Here is a 15499-nt window from a genome sequence, read left to right on the forward strand (position 1 = left end):
GATTGAACCACTAAACCCTTTGACCCTGTTAATATGTTATTGGTCAGAAATTAATTCTCTTTGTTTTTGCATTTTAGTTATTTTCATTATTTAAGAAAAATAAATTTTATCAGATCTATTTTTGTTTTATGTGATGAATATATAATATTAAAAATATGTCAAATTTACAAATTTTCTATAACTTTATTTTGAATTCTTATCTATTTTCTATAATTTTATTATTAAGTACTATGTCACAGGCGAGTCCCAAAATCTATCATTTTAAACACATCACATTGGAGCCCAGTGGCCTACAATTCACCACACATTTTATGGCCACGGTACAGAAAACCTTCCCAACAAATGGAATTCTAACATAGAGGTCATGAAGGTGATCGCCCATGTGAAGCAATGGATGAGTCTATGGGTGAAAGACAGATTACCCAAATTGAAGAATGATTTGCATGGTCAAGTTTGGATAATTAAGGAATCGACAGATCAAACACGTCGGTCTCTACATTAGGCATCCTGTCATGCAAAATCTCTCCATGAATTTAACATACATGTATGGAAGATATCTCCAGTGTGCGGATAAATGTTAATATGTGCAGAGTTTTTGCTTTCAGGAAATCTGGGCTCCAAAATTTTTCCCTTGTCTCAGTTGTTCTCTCCCCACTTTTTCATTTGTAACCTGCTGGTGGAGACTTGATTCAACGAAATAAGCTATGTAATGCAGTTCCATAATGGAAAATAAGAAGCTTTTTGCATTCAACAAAATAACCAGCCATGTGATGGTGGTCATGGGCCTTAGCTTATGGGCTTTTCTCATGGTGCAAATTTCAGGCATGCATGGGCCTAATGCCAAAACAGTTTTCTTTGGAATTTGGGGCTTGGACTCCTACTATACAACGGGGCCCATAACAGCTATAAGGATAAGGCCCATAACCCCAACCCTGCCATCGTGGTAAAGGTGGGATTCAATCCTATGTATTAATCAATTGGCGCCTTATCTTGTAATTTCCTAATTAATTTTTTTAGATTTCTGATCACCTATGATTAATTAGATGATATGAAGAAGCATTGCTTGGTTTGATGCAGATATGACGATAATAACCTTCTTTTCTGTCTTGTATGAAGTATAAGCTCATTTTAGTTGCCTACTTCGTACCAAAAGATAATTCGTACCATTTAGTATCATAAATGGTTTCACGAAAAAAAGGTGTTTTTTTTTTTTCTTTTGTATTTCTAAACCTGTATTTGCATTCTACATATTTGTATTTGTATTCCTTCTAAATTAAGACTTAAATGACCACTTGCATGAGTTTAGTTAGAGAATTAACCTCATTTCCAATCATTCATCAACTATATAACATGGCTGCAACCAAGGTTTTAAAAACCAGACCAGACATGGAACCGTTTTGGCCACTGGTTCCCGGGTCAAACGGTCTGACTGTTTGGTATGAATGAATGGCCCATTCTGATTTTAAAAAAATTAAAATAATGAAAAAATAATTAAAATAAAAGAGTCAAAAACCATTATTTGGGTTGATGGATCAACGGTTCAATTTCCCAGGTCAACAGATCACTGACCAAATCAACAGTTTTTTACCCTACAACGATTTTAAGGTGAAATGGAACTGGTTGCCTGAACAATTCCCGGATCAACCAGTCCGGTTTTCAAAATCAAGGCCGCAACTATTGTTCAAGCAGCTTGTGGTATCTCTCTAGTTTTACTTGGTGGAGTTGTCAGATTTCCTTGGTCCTATTGTCACATGAGAGAAACTATATTGTAACAATTGATGCTTTGAAAGTTGAAATGGGCCGGTAGTTCAACCTCTCACTATTCCATCAAGGCATCAACTCCATTCTCTAACCCAAAAGTAAAGTAAAAATCCCATTCGTCAACCTTGCCAACTTGCCGTGAAGGGTCCATTCCGAGACTGTCAAGGTTTGTCGACTAACACTATTGCTTTCTTCGATCTTTTTCTCCCATTATTAAGTAGCGGAGATCTGTATGATGCATGGAATTTGTTAAGTTAAAGATAAATAATAAAAATATATAAGAGTATACAATTGTTTCATATAATAATTAATAATCATTTATATTCTATATACTATTTTTAATATTTTTAACAATACAAAAATAACAATAATTAATTTTAGATAGGATTGTTTATCAAATTAAGGGATAGCAATTTTTCCCATTTCTTCGATTTGCCCCAAATTGGGCAGGGATGGGGATGATTTTCCCCCTTGGGGACGGAGATGGAAAATTTTTCATCCCCGTTGGCGGGGATGTGGAGAGCACTCCCTGCCCTACGTGGACCCCGATCCCCGCCTCAAGGGGTCCCCGTTGAATATGTTTGAATATTTTTTAATAGGATTCTAATTTTTTAAGTATTTTATTTTTATTTTTTAAATAAAATAAAAAACAAAAATATAATTGTTAACATTATAAAGAATCACGGGGAGTAGGGATCCTCATGGAGACGGGGATGGGGATAACTTTGTCCTCGTTAGAGAGAATGGGGATAGGGACATGGATGGGGATTTTTGCGGGGACGGGGATGGGGAGAGGCTCCTTGTCCCCGCCCCACCCCGTTGCCATTCCGAATCAAACTAATGAAACTAACTAAACTGATTTCTAGTATTTCCAGTCGGCTTTGGTTCAACAATTTCCCAACCTAACTAGGTTCGAAAAGTTCACTTAGGCCATTTGTGAACCAACTAAAGTCAAACAAACCAACCATATATATATATATATATATATATTTTCTATTTTAAATATTTTTTTAATATGGAAAAGTGGTAAAAATTCAATATTTCTTAGGCTAAAATGGAGTATATCATAAATTTATTTTTTTAATTTATTTTTTTAATAATGTCATTGTAATTTTTTAAAATTTAAACTTGATTTTTAAATTTAATTTTTTAAGTTTAAATCTTTTGAACCAACCGACCAAATCAAAAATTGACCCAAACTGATATATCTTGAGTGACCCCCAACATGACCACGTCAATTTGGTTGGCCAAACAACCTACAACTGAACCGAACCAACCCGTGAACAATAGTTTAATCTCCAATAATTATTAAAAATTATAGCAAAAATACATAATAAATTAAATTGAAAAAGCTAAACAACAATAGTTAAACTCCAATAATTATTGAAAATTTTCTATTAAATAACAAAACAGAAATAGATTTATACATAATTATTGAAAATATATTTATCACAAAAAGCTATAAATAATTACTGAAATACAATAAATATTAATTTTAGTACAGATAAATATATAATAAATAAAGATTAAATTTTTAAAATTATTGTTAATAAACAATATTTTTTGAGTTATTTTCTAGAATTATTAATTGGTATAAATGAAATTAGTTATCTACAATATTATTTATTTATTGAAATAATATCATTATTTAAATTTTAAAATATTAATTACTTGTTGAATTTAATATTTCGTTATTTAAGATATTTATTTATTTAACTAAATATTTAATATATTTATATATTTTTTATAATTGAAAGTTATTCAGTAACTATTTAAAATATATTATTAATTAATTTAAAATGTTAATTTTAATATTTTTTTATTTAAGATATTTAGTTATTTAAGTATTTAAATAATATTTCATTTTTAATGTTAGATTTTTATGATTTGAATAACATTTAAATTGAATAATCCAGAAAATCATAATTTATATTGTTTGTACATAATTTCGTGATGAATATTATAAAAATTAAACAACGACATGGATACAATTAAAAATTCAGAAAAATAAAAAATTGGTAGCTTCGAAAATGACATGGATTAAAAAAATTAAAAATTCAAAAAATGCAATGCCTGCTATAAATATTTTGGGCTATTATTATTATTTTTATTATTATTAATAGTAGTAGTAAAAGAAATAGTATTTATTTTTATTTTATCCCTGAAAAATGCAATGCCATTAAAAAGCCTGCTATAAATATGTTGGGCTAAGGTGTGGCCCATACCCAACCAAAAATTAATAGAACATGCATGTTATGTATATGATTTTATGGTTCGGGCCAGGAGTACAGTTAGGGCAAGTCTAAACTTAGATTTTATTTTAGGATCTAAGTCTGGCCTGGCCCTTCATCACCCCCTAGAAATGGTACAATTTTTTTGGTATTACATAATTCATATTACAAAGAAATCAATCATAGGGACAGAGCAGGACGCATCCTACTTTGGAGGGATACTGATTTACCATCTCAATTATAGGTCCTGGTTGGTTGGAATAGACTATTCTGATACTAATTGTTTGGTTGGACGGAATGGAATCTCATTCTCATTCTTCTTGGAATGGCATTCGTCCATTTGAGGGAATGGCCATTTCCTGCCCTTCCCTTGGGAATGAAATTTCATTCCTACAGATTCCAAGTTCCATTTTCATTCCTATTTAAACCAAACAAACTATAACAATAAACCATTCCAATTCCAATTTCAAAGTATTTTCTATTCTGATTCCGATTATAAACCAAACGGGCCGTAATATAATTCTTTGGTTGTTTTAGCAACTTTGTCTACGGTAGTTTTGCAATACGCAAAAGCCTATGTTGTTCAAACTATAGGGTCATTTTTCTCAAGGATCAGGATCCATTATTGGATATGGTTTTCTAACTAAAGCTACGAATATACCAATAATCAATTTATTTAGATGACATTTAACTTTTGGCATTATTTACACAACCACTTCAACTTGTAGGCTGTGCTTAGTTTGATGTAAAATAAGAGAAAAACATAAAGTTGAGGGAAAGTTATTAAGGAATTTCACAAAGATCGTTAAGAACTTTCCCTTCAACTTTCAAATTTTCTCCTATTTTCTATCAAACCAATCATAGTTTTAGAGAAACTTCTCTATCCATCCTTTTAATTGTAGCAAATAGATGGGTCCTAACCTTCAATTGGTCTAAAACAATCTTTTTTAAAGAAAAAAAGGTATTTATATTATTGAAATAATGATTAAGATTAATTTTCTAATTATCAGTAGTAGGATTAGAAAATTAGCTCATGTCTCTCTCAACACCATATTATATGAATTTGTGTTTCCCAAAATGGATAGAGTTAATCCTGAACCATTCAAAACCTACATCTTTTTATTTAGAGCATGTTCAGAATATTTATTATGAAGTCAATATTGCATGCTAAACCAGGTGGTAGAACAATTTTAACTATTTATATTCCAATATAAGAGACTTAGATTTGAGTCTTCCATTGCAGTTCTTGCATGTTAGTCTCCTGAATTTAGATTAGAAGTTCATTAAAAATATAAATAATTTAATTAGATTTAAAACATACACTCAGTATAGCCTGATTCCCAGAAAAAAAAAAATCTGTTATTTAATTAAGCCAGCAGGAGTGAAGTTAGATCATGGATGGGAATGGAAGATAGACAAGAAAATAAACTTTTTGTTTGATCCAGTTCCAGATAGACAGGAAAATATGTGAAAATATGAAAAAAGAATTTTTGTATGTAAAAATAAATAAATATACAAAAAGAAAAGAAATGGATGAAGAATGAAATAGAGAAAACCATAACACTCCCATGTTTATATTTTACTGGTATTTTGAACAAGATCCAAGAGCATCATTCTTTTAATATGAAAACAGATCTGATTCAATTAATAGAGTAATGGATAAAACTGTGGTTCAACAGACTACATGTAAATGCTTAATTTGGATACAGCAAGAAACAACACTCTATATATAGATAGATATAATATATCAGAGGTAGAGTTGGTGTAAAGAATCTTCCAAAAGTGAATAGACTGCAAGACAACCCTCCTGTGAAAGGTGCACCTCGTCCCAAAAGAATGCAGATTTAGGATTTTCACAGGCTGTATACATGGGCACACCATTTTCATCTGTCTGTCCACACAAGTATTTGCTATTTATAGACTCGCAGCATGGCTTCAATGGATTACCAAACTCCATGCTTCCTGTTCAGGGTATCAAATATTCTATTGTTACTAATTGATTGGAAAATATAAGGACAATAAAAAAGCTATATAATTAATTAAACCATGGATGAGCATACATATGGAAGGCTTCAGGATTTGTGCTTTTAAAGCCCAAAAGGACAAATTCCCAATTCTAATCTTTGTGTTTTTGGAGCTTAATAGTTTTTTTTTTTTGGGGCTTCAGATCATAATGATTTTAAAAGCAATTCTTACCAAATGCACAAAACACTTTTTGGTTCAACCATATTCTCCACCTAACAGAGCCCTAATTTACCCTTTTCATGGTATTGAAAGTTAAAATCACTATCGAAAGGTGAGAAAGAAGGTTGATAATATGATTTTGTTAATGTGATAGCAGGAGTCTGCCAAAACCAAGGTAGGTCTGTCTGCAATATCTGAAACTTAAAGTTGATATAATCCAAATACAAATGCAATTTCTAGTGTTCTTTATGGATTAGAAAGCTCCATAGCTTATATTTTGGAGCAATCAATCTGAAATTTAGTAATGTCTTAGTTTTCTTCTTAATTATAACTAGAGAGAGAGAGAGTGTGTGTAAATGTGAATCACTTGGTCTTTTTTTGCTAAAAGTAGAGAAATCACCTGGATGATCTTTCTGTCTTTTAAATGTGGAGATGAATGCATTATAGAGATCAAGAATAATGAATGTGGATCCCTTGTTCTCGTTATTCAACTTGTCCACAGCTTCTTGTAAAAAGAGATTGTGGTAGATAGATATCTTGTTGATGGTTTCATTACATTGTTGATAAGAAGACAAGATTGTGGCTTGAGGAAGACATCCAAAAGGCGGAATAGCTATAACTGCAAATTTCTTCACTCCCATGCCGTGAATGCGTTTCAGATTTATAGCCAGCTGATTAATGACGGATGCAGTGAAGGTCGAGAAACCCTGCCAGATTTTCCTTATTAGTTGATATTTGTTTCATTTGGCTGTGTTTGGTGGGAACGCAAATAACTTTATACTGATGCAAAATTGTGACAGTGCAAATGATTTGAGTGTAAATTCTGACCTATTTTTGTTTCAAATTTTAACTTATTTTGTTTGACTGCAGCACAAATGAAGTAAATTAAGACATGAAGCAGAATAAAGTAAAGCCCAAACAATAAATGAGAATTTGTATTTTTTTGTCATTTGCACTCCTATGAATTTGTGCTAGTGCAAATAAAATTTGCATTGCAAATTCATTTAAACCAAGTCTATGTTTTATTTGATAGAAAATAAGAGAGAAACAGAGTGAAATAAAATGTGATGCATTTGAATTCACTGGACCTAATACGGTGTGATTTCAACCACACCATACCATTTTTTTTATGGTATTTAGTGATACGCTGGAATCCCCCATAGGGGCCTTTGAGTAGTGCAGCACCACACTAATAACACCCCCCTCCCCCTAAAATTTGGAGTTTAAATCTCCGTCCTACAGCACATCCCCGCTGTGTATTGGGAACACCTCCCGATGATGATACTATCGGGAGTGGTATTCTCATTGAGAAATGTTCTCAATACACGGCGGGATGTTCTGTGAGGCGGAGATTTGAACTCCAAAATTTGGTGGTAGCAGAATTCAAATCATTGTCTCTGTTGGAACTAACCTGGTAACATACCAACTGAGCCACCCTTCAAAATGTAGATGCATTATCAGAAAAATTTTCAATAAAATATCTTAATCATTTACTGCTAAACTTTATAACAATGATTGAATCCACTGTGATATGGATTGATCCATTTAACTGTAGACGAAAATTTGCAATGTAGCCCAGTCCAATCCACGCTTTAATGTGGTTTCAACTAATTAAGCTACATCTCAGAATATTTGGATATTGTGGCAACATTTCCATATATAGTACCAAACACCCCCCTAAAAAATTGAAGTTGGTTAGAGAGATGGATCACCTCTGCGCTGCCATTCATGGCAACATAAGTGGTATAATCGTTTCCAGCAAGTGATATAAGAGCAACGGATGAGTCCAGATCACTCTTGCTGTACACTCCATCGTCGATGAGCTGTTGAAAGAAGTCGATTTGCTTGGTCATGGTGACGTTTGGATCAGGAGGAACCACCGTATCAAACACACCAGTCCCTCCAAACGCAAAATTTATCCCATATCTCATTCGGTCTGCCTCCACTTCCCTCCATCTGTATGCTACTGGAGTCTCGATTCCAAGAAAAGAAGCTATACAATGCTTTAACTTTTAGAAAGATACTTGAAAAGAAAAAGAAAAAGGAAATTTGTTGATTTTTGTATCTGTTTGAAAATAGTAGTCATGGGCCTTATCCAGTGGGCCTTTTAAGTTGCAAGTTTTTCGGGCATGGATATTGGATGGACCTAATATCAAAACAGTTGCCATTAACTTTAAAAAAGCTGCCAAAGAATCAACTTTAGAAAGTTTTTCTAGCAAAGAAAAAAAAAGACATACATTATATTCTGAAACATATTTACATCCATACCATGAGGAGGGAACTGAACTACCCTCATTCTATTTCATTCAATGCATATTTATTAAAATACCCTGAAAAGATTATATTTGCTTCTCTTTAATTCATTTCAGACTTTTTATCTTACTCTTTTTAAGAAAAGTAGAGAGAATTATTGGTTTAATAAATTGTTAAAGGCTAAAGTTGAAATATTAAATTATGCATGTTAATGCCTCAACAATAACAAGGGCATTATGGTACTTTTAGCATCTCTATTAAGGGTGGTATTTGAATCTTGAAGAAAAAATAATAAATGTGCACATGTTATGCACGTGGCAATTCTAAATGGTGATAATGATAATAATAATATATCTAATTTTTTTTATATAAACTTTATGTATTTTGTCTTTTATTTTTATTATTAATTAGATGCATATTGCAAAATCTAAATCTGATTACATAAACACTTTATTCAAATATGTGAAAATTAGATCGAGTTGTGAAGTTTCAAGTATCATTGACAGGTCTACCTGTTTGGCTAGACTCTTTTTTTTTTGTAATTTTTTTTATCTTTTTTGTGTATATTTGTTTGTTCATTTATCAAAAAGAATGTAAGATTTAACTAGAGGGAATTGAATGAGGTGAAAAGTAATAGTTCAATTTACAATTAAAACTTACAATAGGGACTAAATTAAAAAAGAAATGAGTATTTTAGTCAAAAGAAACTTCCACAATCTTATTCATATTTTTAATAGTAGTGTAAATATAGAATTATACATGTGTTCAATTTTTCTTTAAATTTTTTTTTGTATTTTTGTGTGTAAAAATAACTTTGATATGTTACACTTACTCTTTGTTTAATATGATAAATATATGATATTATACAAATGCATTTTTTTTTTGCAAAATTTGTATTTTTTTTATATTTTGATATTTTATTAGTTTTTATTATTTACTTATGACATTAAAGGTTAACACATTTAACTCAATAGTTGAACTATTTATTATTAAAATTTATATTTCATTTTTGGCCAATTCTAAATTATGTATTTCATTTTCATTATCAATAAAAACAATTCCTATTTATTACACGTACTTTTAATTTTATTGACAAAATTATCAAAAATGCATCTAATGTTTCTACATTTTTCTATTTATTTCTATTTTTTAAAATTTATTAACTAACTATGACTTCATAAGTTAATCAATTTGATTCGGATAGTTGTATTATTTAGCCACCACATGGATAAAGAATGGTTTTGTTTTGGAGTCAGATTTAAAATATATGGGTTTAGATTGTTAAAAATATTGACATAGAACTCATTAATAGCATTTATTAGTTAAAAATAATTTAACTATAGGATTTAATAAGAGAAAATGAGATTTAATAAGTACAAGATTTAATGAGAGTGGATTAAATGATGAGGTGGAAAGTAATAATTGAAATTACATTTTCAATGATTACAATTAGAGATGGACTAAAAACATCAATATGGACATTTTATTGGCCATTAAAACTATAATAAAATAACTTTTATACATTTTCTCAAACAAAAAAATAAAGAATAATTTCAATTCAAAAAAAGTTTCACACTACATGCACACTTTTATATATAGTATAGATGTAGATATAGGATAGGTTTTTGCTACAGTTAAAACACCATAGAAGTTTATAAGATTGTTAGAAAACTTAAAGGAGGTTTTCATAGTTTTCACTAATGGGTCCATTAGATTTGCATATACACACCGTAAGGAGATGTGATGATGCATAACACTACCCGACGTGTCGGAGCTTTGCTTGAAACTGGGGCAACCAAATAGGATGATAGTGGTGTAACAAATGCATAGTCAGCAATCCATTGTACCTAACAAGATCATATTAGAAAAGCAACCTTACCAGACACCATCTTACGAAGTTGGTAGCTTGTTAGCAGTGTAAATATGAACTTGATTGAAATTTAATTTGTACTTGAACTGGATTCAAATTTTATATCTGGTTCAATTTTGCATCCTTTTATTTGTAACGTTCTCACCTGATACAAAACTTGTAGCTTTTGTCTATATTACTCCTGCCAAAATACTCTCATATAAAGTGGGGCCGATCAAGTCATCTTTCATGTAAGGTGGGGGTACTACATTTACATTTTACTCTATATTTTACTTCCCATAAAGAAACAAGACAGTCAAATCTGAAGAATGGTAAACTAGAATTTCCAGTCTGCCTATTTGCACTCCATGCTTTTGTATTCATTCTTTTAAATTTTAATCTTTCTGCTTTGATTATCAGGCTATCACTTAAGGATTGTTAATTATTTCTAGAATGCAATTGCCTATTTGGAGAGTATACATCAAAGCCCTACAAGGCAAAGCCTGAGAAAAAGTGAGAAAGAAGAATTATGAAAAAGAAAATGCTATTATTCTGAGCAATCTGATTTGATATGGAAAGAAAAAAAAGAAAACCGGAAAATAACAAATTTAAAATGATAAAAAAAGGAAATCTAAACTAACTCACCTACGTAATCCGTCAGAACCCGGCCGTCGGAGAAACGGCCAGCTGGTTCACCGGGAAAAGTTGTCCCGTAAGGTACCTTCCATGACCTAGATGTAGACTTCTGATTATTCCCGGTGTCAGCATAAGAGTCACCAAACACGAAAAGCTTGGACAGAAGTCGGTGGTGATGATGATGGGATGAACTTTGAACCAGTTGAACTCCTGTGAATTCACAAAATTAAATAAGAACAGCTTGAAAATTTTCAAACAACAGAGAAAGCAGTGCAGAAGCTGTCCAACATGGATAATTATCTCAGAAAGAGAACAATAAACCTAGCTCTGTTTGTATTACCAGTTAGAAGAAAAAAGAAGATGAATAGATGAAAAACGAAAGCGTGCTTCCATTGATTCCCCATGTGAGAGAGAATTGCAGGGCAGGTCGAGGAATTCGTGAAGACGAGGACGAGGGCTCATTTATAGGAAACCTGATTTCCTATCTATTCTCTACCCACAATGAATTGCAATCACACATCCTTCAATTCAAGCTTGCTTTTATCCCAGCCACATTTGACTGGGATAAGACAGACTCTTCATTTGTCGGTTCTTGTTTTCTCCCTTTTCGAATTATTGGTTCCGTAAAAAGCACGTGGTAGATGCATTCAGTGATAACCATTCACAATCCATGGAACCGGATGTAAGCGGGCTGGGTTAAATGCCAAACCTGCAAGGGCCAGCTGCAAATTGGGCTGCTTGGGCGGGGTTTATAGTCAATTCAGGTCCAACCCAAAGATTTGGGCCAGACTGAGCCCAAGGTCAAGTCTGGCCCTTTAAACCCCAGCCCAGCCAATATTGTAATTTGATACATTTGGGTTGGGCTAGGGCTCGGGTTGGTCAATAAACTTTCTCTAAAATTATACATGTATATATATAGGCAAATATGTAGATGTATTACATGTGCGTATGTGTGTGTATATATATATATATATATATATATATAGATATGCAAATGTTTATGTGTATATAAATATTTGTATCTATTTATACTTACAAATACCCTTTAAAATTTCTAGAATTTTCTAGACCAAAAATACCCCTTTTTCGAAATATAATCCCTCTTTATTCTGAGGGTAGAAAATGTAATTTGAATACTATTATTTAGTACATTCAATTCCCTCTCACTAAATCCAACATTTAAGGTATTAATTCCCTTTCACCCTCATTGAATCATATATTTGAGGAATTTTTGTTCCTTTTGATCAATAAATTCTACTAATTAAATCAATGCATAATAAATTAATAATTCTAATATACATTTAAAATCTACCCAGAAAAAAAAAGTAATGTTTTCATATAAGTGGTATTAGAAATTAAACCATTTTGGGCCAAATGGGCCAACCAATGTTTCTACAATTAAATAATGAAATTCAAAATATATAAAATTCAAAAAGTATATAAATTTGAAAATATTTTTAACATCATAAATTTGATATATTAAACAATAATAAGTATGATAGATAAAAAAATATTTTTATTAATGAAGGAAATAAAATGTAAATTTTAAAATCAATTGAAAATAAAGCTATTTTTCTATTCTCTCTCATTAAATCTCATATCTAAAGTATATTCTATCATTAAATCTTATATGTAAGATGTATTTTTCACATCATTAAATTCTACTAATTAAATCCATAACATTAATTTCATTAGTATAAAAATAAATATTTTGAAATGTAATTTGAAAAAAGACCATTTTCTTCTCTCACGATAGTGGGTAGGCAATTCAACCATGCATTGGGGGTCAAATGGGTTAATCAATATTAACATAACAAAATAATAAATAATTAAAATAAATAAAATATAAAATATAAAATATAAGAAAAATAAAAATAATTGGAAAATCTCTAATATTGTATATTCATTATATTAAACAAAATAACTAATGATGAAAATGGAATGTCAAATTTAAAATCAACCTAGAAATGAAATGTTGTCATAGTCAAATAATAAAATTTTTAAAAATAAAAAATGTAAAAAATCACAAAAATAAAAAAGGAGAAAAAATTTGGGCACATATCTAATGTTATATATTTAAAAAAAAAATAACATATTGGGTACATATCTAATATTAGAAATCCATTATATTGAATAAAAATAAGTATTATGCATAAGAAATAATTTTATCAATGATGGAAATGCAATACAAAATCCAAAATCAACCTAGAAGTCAAACTATTTTCCTTTTTGGTTGGTGGGTTAGTGATTTGGTCAAATAGATTAATTGATGATATGATAGTTAAATAATGAACCTTTAAAAAAATAAAAAGTACAAGTAATCAAAAGACTATACAAAAATTATATATTAATTATGTTAAAACAAAAATTAAGTGTGATAAGTAAAAATTATTTATATAATATAGATGAAATATTTAAATTAAAACTAATCTGAAAAAAAAATATTGTTTTCCTATCTAGATGTGGGTCAATGATCCAACTTTTCAAAGAAACTCATGATGTCATAATTGAATAATAATTATTTAAAAAGAGTTAGAAAACAAAAAATGAAAAAGTAGAGAATTCTACTAAAAACACTTGGGAACATTTCTAATGTTATATATTCATCATATTAAATAGAAATAATTGTTAAAATCAAAATTATTTTTATTTATGATAGAAATGGAATACAAAGTTTAATAATAATAATAATAATAATAATAATAATAATAATAATACTAATTGTTATTGTACTTTAAAATTTCAATGTGCAATGCATGTGTACATTTACTATATATATATGTATGTAAATACATACCTAAGGGCTAGGCCTAAGTCTAGTTGAATACTTTGGCCTGAGTTCAACCCATGTAAAATTTTAGGCTAGGTCAGTTTAGGCTTAGGTTGGGCCCACCCAAGTTGCACCCCTATTAACCAATCTTTATCAAATTTTGGATATATAGAGGTAAGCCCCGTTGAACCCAAAACGTTGGAATTGACCAAGGGATTATGCAATTGGTATGTTAGCTGTAGGGTTAGAACCCCCACTTTCGTTCTCACCCTTCACTTCTCTTATCCTTCACACCCAACTGACCACCTACAGCGGCCAGCACCTTCGGCATCCGATGACAACACACACCGACCAATAGTGATTAAAGGCGATCGACGACAACGAGTTTGCAGCGGCAGCCAGTGTATTTTGCAGCACTTCTAGTCTCCAACAGTAAGAGTTGCGGTAGGCGACGAGTTTGCAACGACTGTCTAGCGAGTTTGTAGCGGCGGGCGGGGAGTTTGTAGTGGTAGTAACACCACCATTGGCGATTCTACAAGTTGTAGCAGCACTTGCAGCGGCAACTTACATGCGACCAAGCCTGAGCCCACCGGCAACGAGCCCACTGTCACACCACCATTACCGACAGTGAAACCGTGAAGGACCTGAAGGTATATTTTTTTTTTTCTGAGAGAGAAAAACTTGCTTTAGACTACCCTCGGTGAAACACGAGGGTCTAGTTGTAGCCATGGAGACTGCTAGAACAATGAAGGATGTTTCCCCTCATGAGTTCGTTAAGGCTTATGTGTCTCATAATTTATACTATTATTACATAATTTCATTATTAATTTTGTAATATACAAAATAATTATTAATTTCAATATTATGTTATAATTATTTTTTGCTTTAAAGAATTTTTTTACTTTATTACATAATTTCGTTATTTTAACTATTTAAAATCTAGTTATGATAAATATCTAGTTATTTAAATATTTAAATAATCTATAAATATTTAAATTTTTTTGTTATTTGATTTTTTTATTTAAAGCTATTACATATTATTAAATACTTGAAAAACATTTAAATTGATGATCTGGAAAAACATAATTTCGTGATTTATTTTGTAAAAATATAAGATTATTTATTAGATAATTTCGTTATTTTAACTTTTTAAAATATAATTATGATAAATATTTAGTTATTTAAATATTCTATAAAATATTTATTTGTTTTTGTTATTTGAATTTTATTTACTTAAAGATATTACATATTATTAAATATTTCAAAAACATTTAAATTGATAATTTGGAAAAACATAATTTAAATTGTTGGTACATAATTTCGTGATATATTTTGTAAAAATATAAAATTATTTTTTGTGTTTTTAATAAGTATTTTAAATTTATTATTTAATTTTGTTAGAATATTTAAGTAATTCTTAAATTTTTAATCCAACCTTTTTGTAGATAGATATAGATAAAATGTAGGGGAGGATAAATAGGAATTAGAGATAATTTAGGAGAGAAACTCTCTACTAAATTAGAGATAATTTTGGAGATAAATAGGAATTAGAGATAATTTAGAAGATAAATAGGAATCAAAGATAATTCTGGAAAAAAGTGGGAGGTAGTTTAGGATAAATTTTAGGAGAAGAGATTATTTAGGTTATTGGAAAAGTGCATCTCATTGGTTGTTTCAAAAATGACACAGAATAAAAAAATAAAAAATTTAAAAAAAAAGAGAAAATTTCTTGATTACTTTGTTTTAATATATATATGTATAGAGAGAGAGAAAGAGAGAGAATTTAAATTAAAAAAAAAAAAAACTTAAAAAAAA

General features: G+C 30.3%; 1 protein-coding gene across 2 annotated transcripts; it reads right to left on the bottom strand.

The window, feature by feature from the left end:
* Window positions 1-5608: 5608 nt before the first annotated feature.
* LOC104607723 (GDSL esterase/lipase At5g03610-like) lies at window positions 5609-11427 on the bottom strand. 2 transcript variants are annotated; one of them, XM_088899308.1, is made up of 6 exons: window positions 11255-11427; window positions 10924-11124; window positions 10159-10215; window positions 7889-8169; window positions 6577-6883; window positions 5609-5954 (listed from the first exon to the last, which is right to left on the bottom strand). In XM_088899308.1, the coding sequence occupies exons 1-6, from the start codon at window positions 11316-11318 to the stop codon at window positions 5740-5742; spliced, it is 1125 nt and encodes a 374-aa protein (XP_088755434.1). In that variant the 5' UTR covers window positions 11319-11427; the 3' UTR covers window positions 5609-5739. The 2 variants fall into 2 exon arrangements, with proteins under 2 accessions (XP_088755434.1, XP_010271726.1); XM_010273424.3 differs by lacking the exon at window positions 10159-10215 and having other exon boundaries at window positions 11255-11425.
* Window positions 11428-15499: the final 4072 nt, after the last annotated feature.

Source organism: Nelumbo nucifera, chromosome 2 (assembly GCF_055504915.1).
Source record: "Nelumbo nucifera cultivar China Antique chromosome 2, China Antique-T2T, whole genome shotgun sequence".
In the NCBI taxonomy this organism is placed as follows: domain Eukaryota; kingdom Viridiplantae; phylum Streptophyta; class Magnoliopsida; order Proteales; family Nelumbonaceae; genus Nelumbo; species Nelumbo nucifera.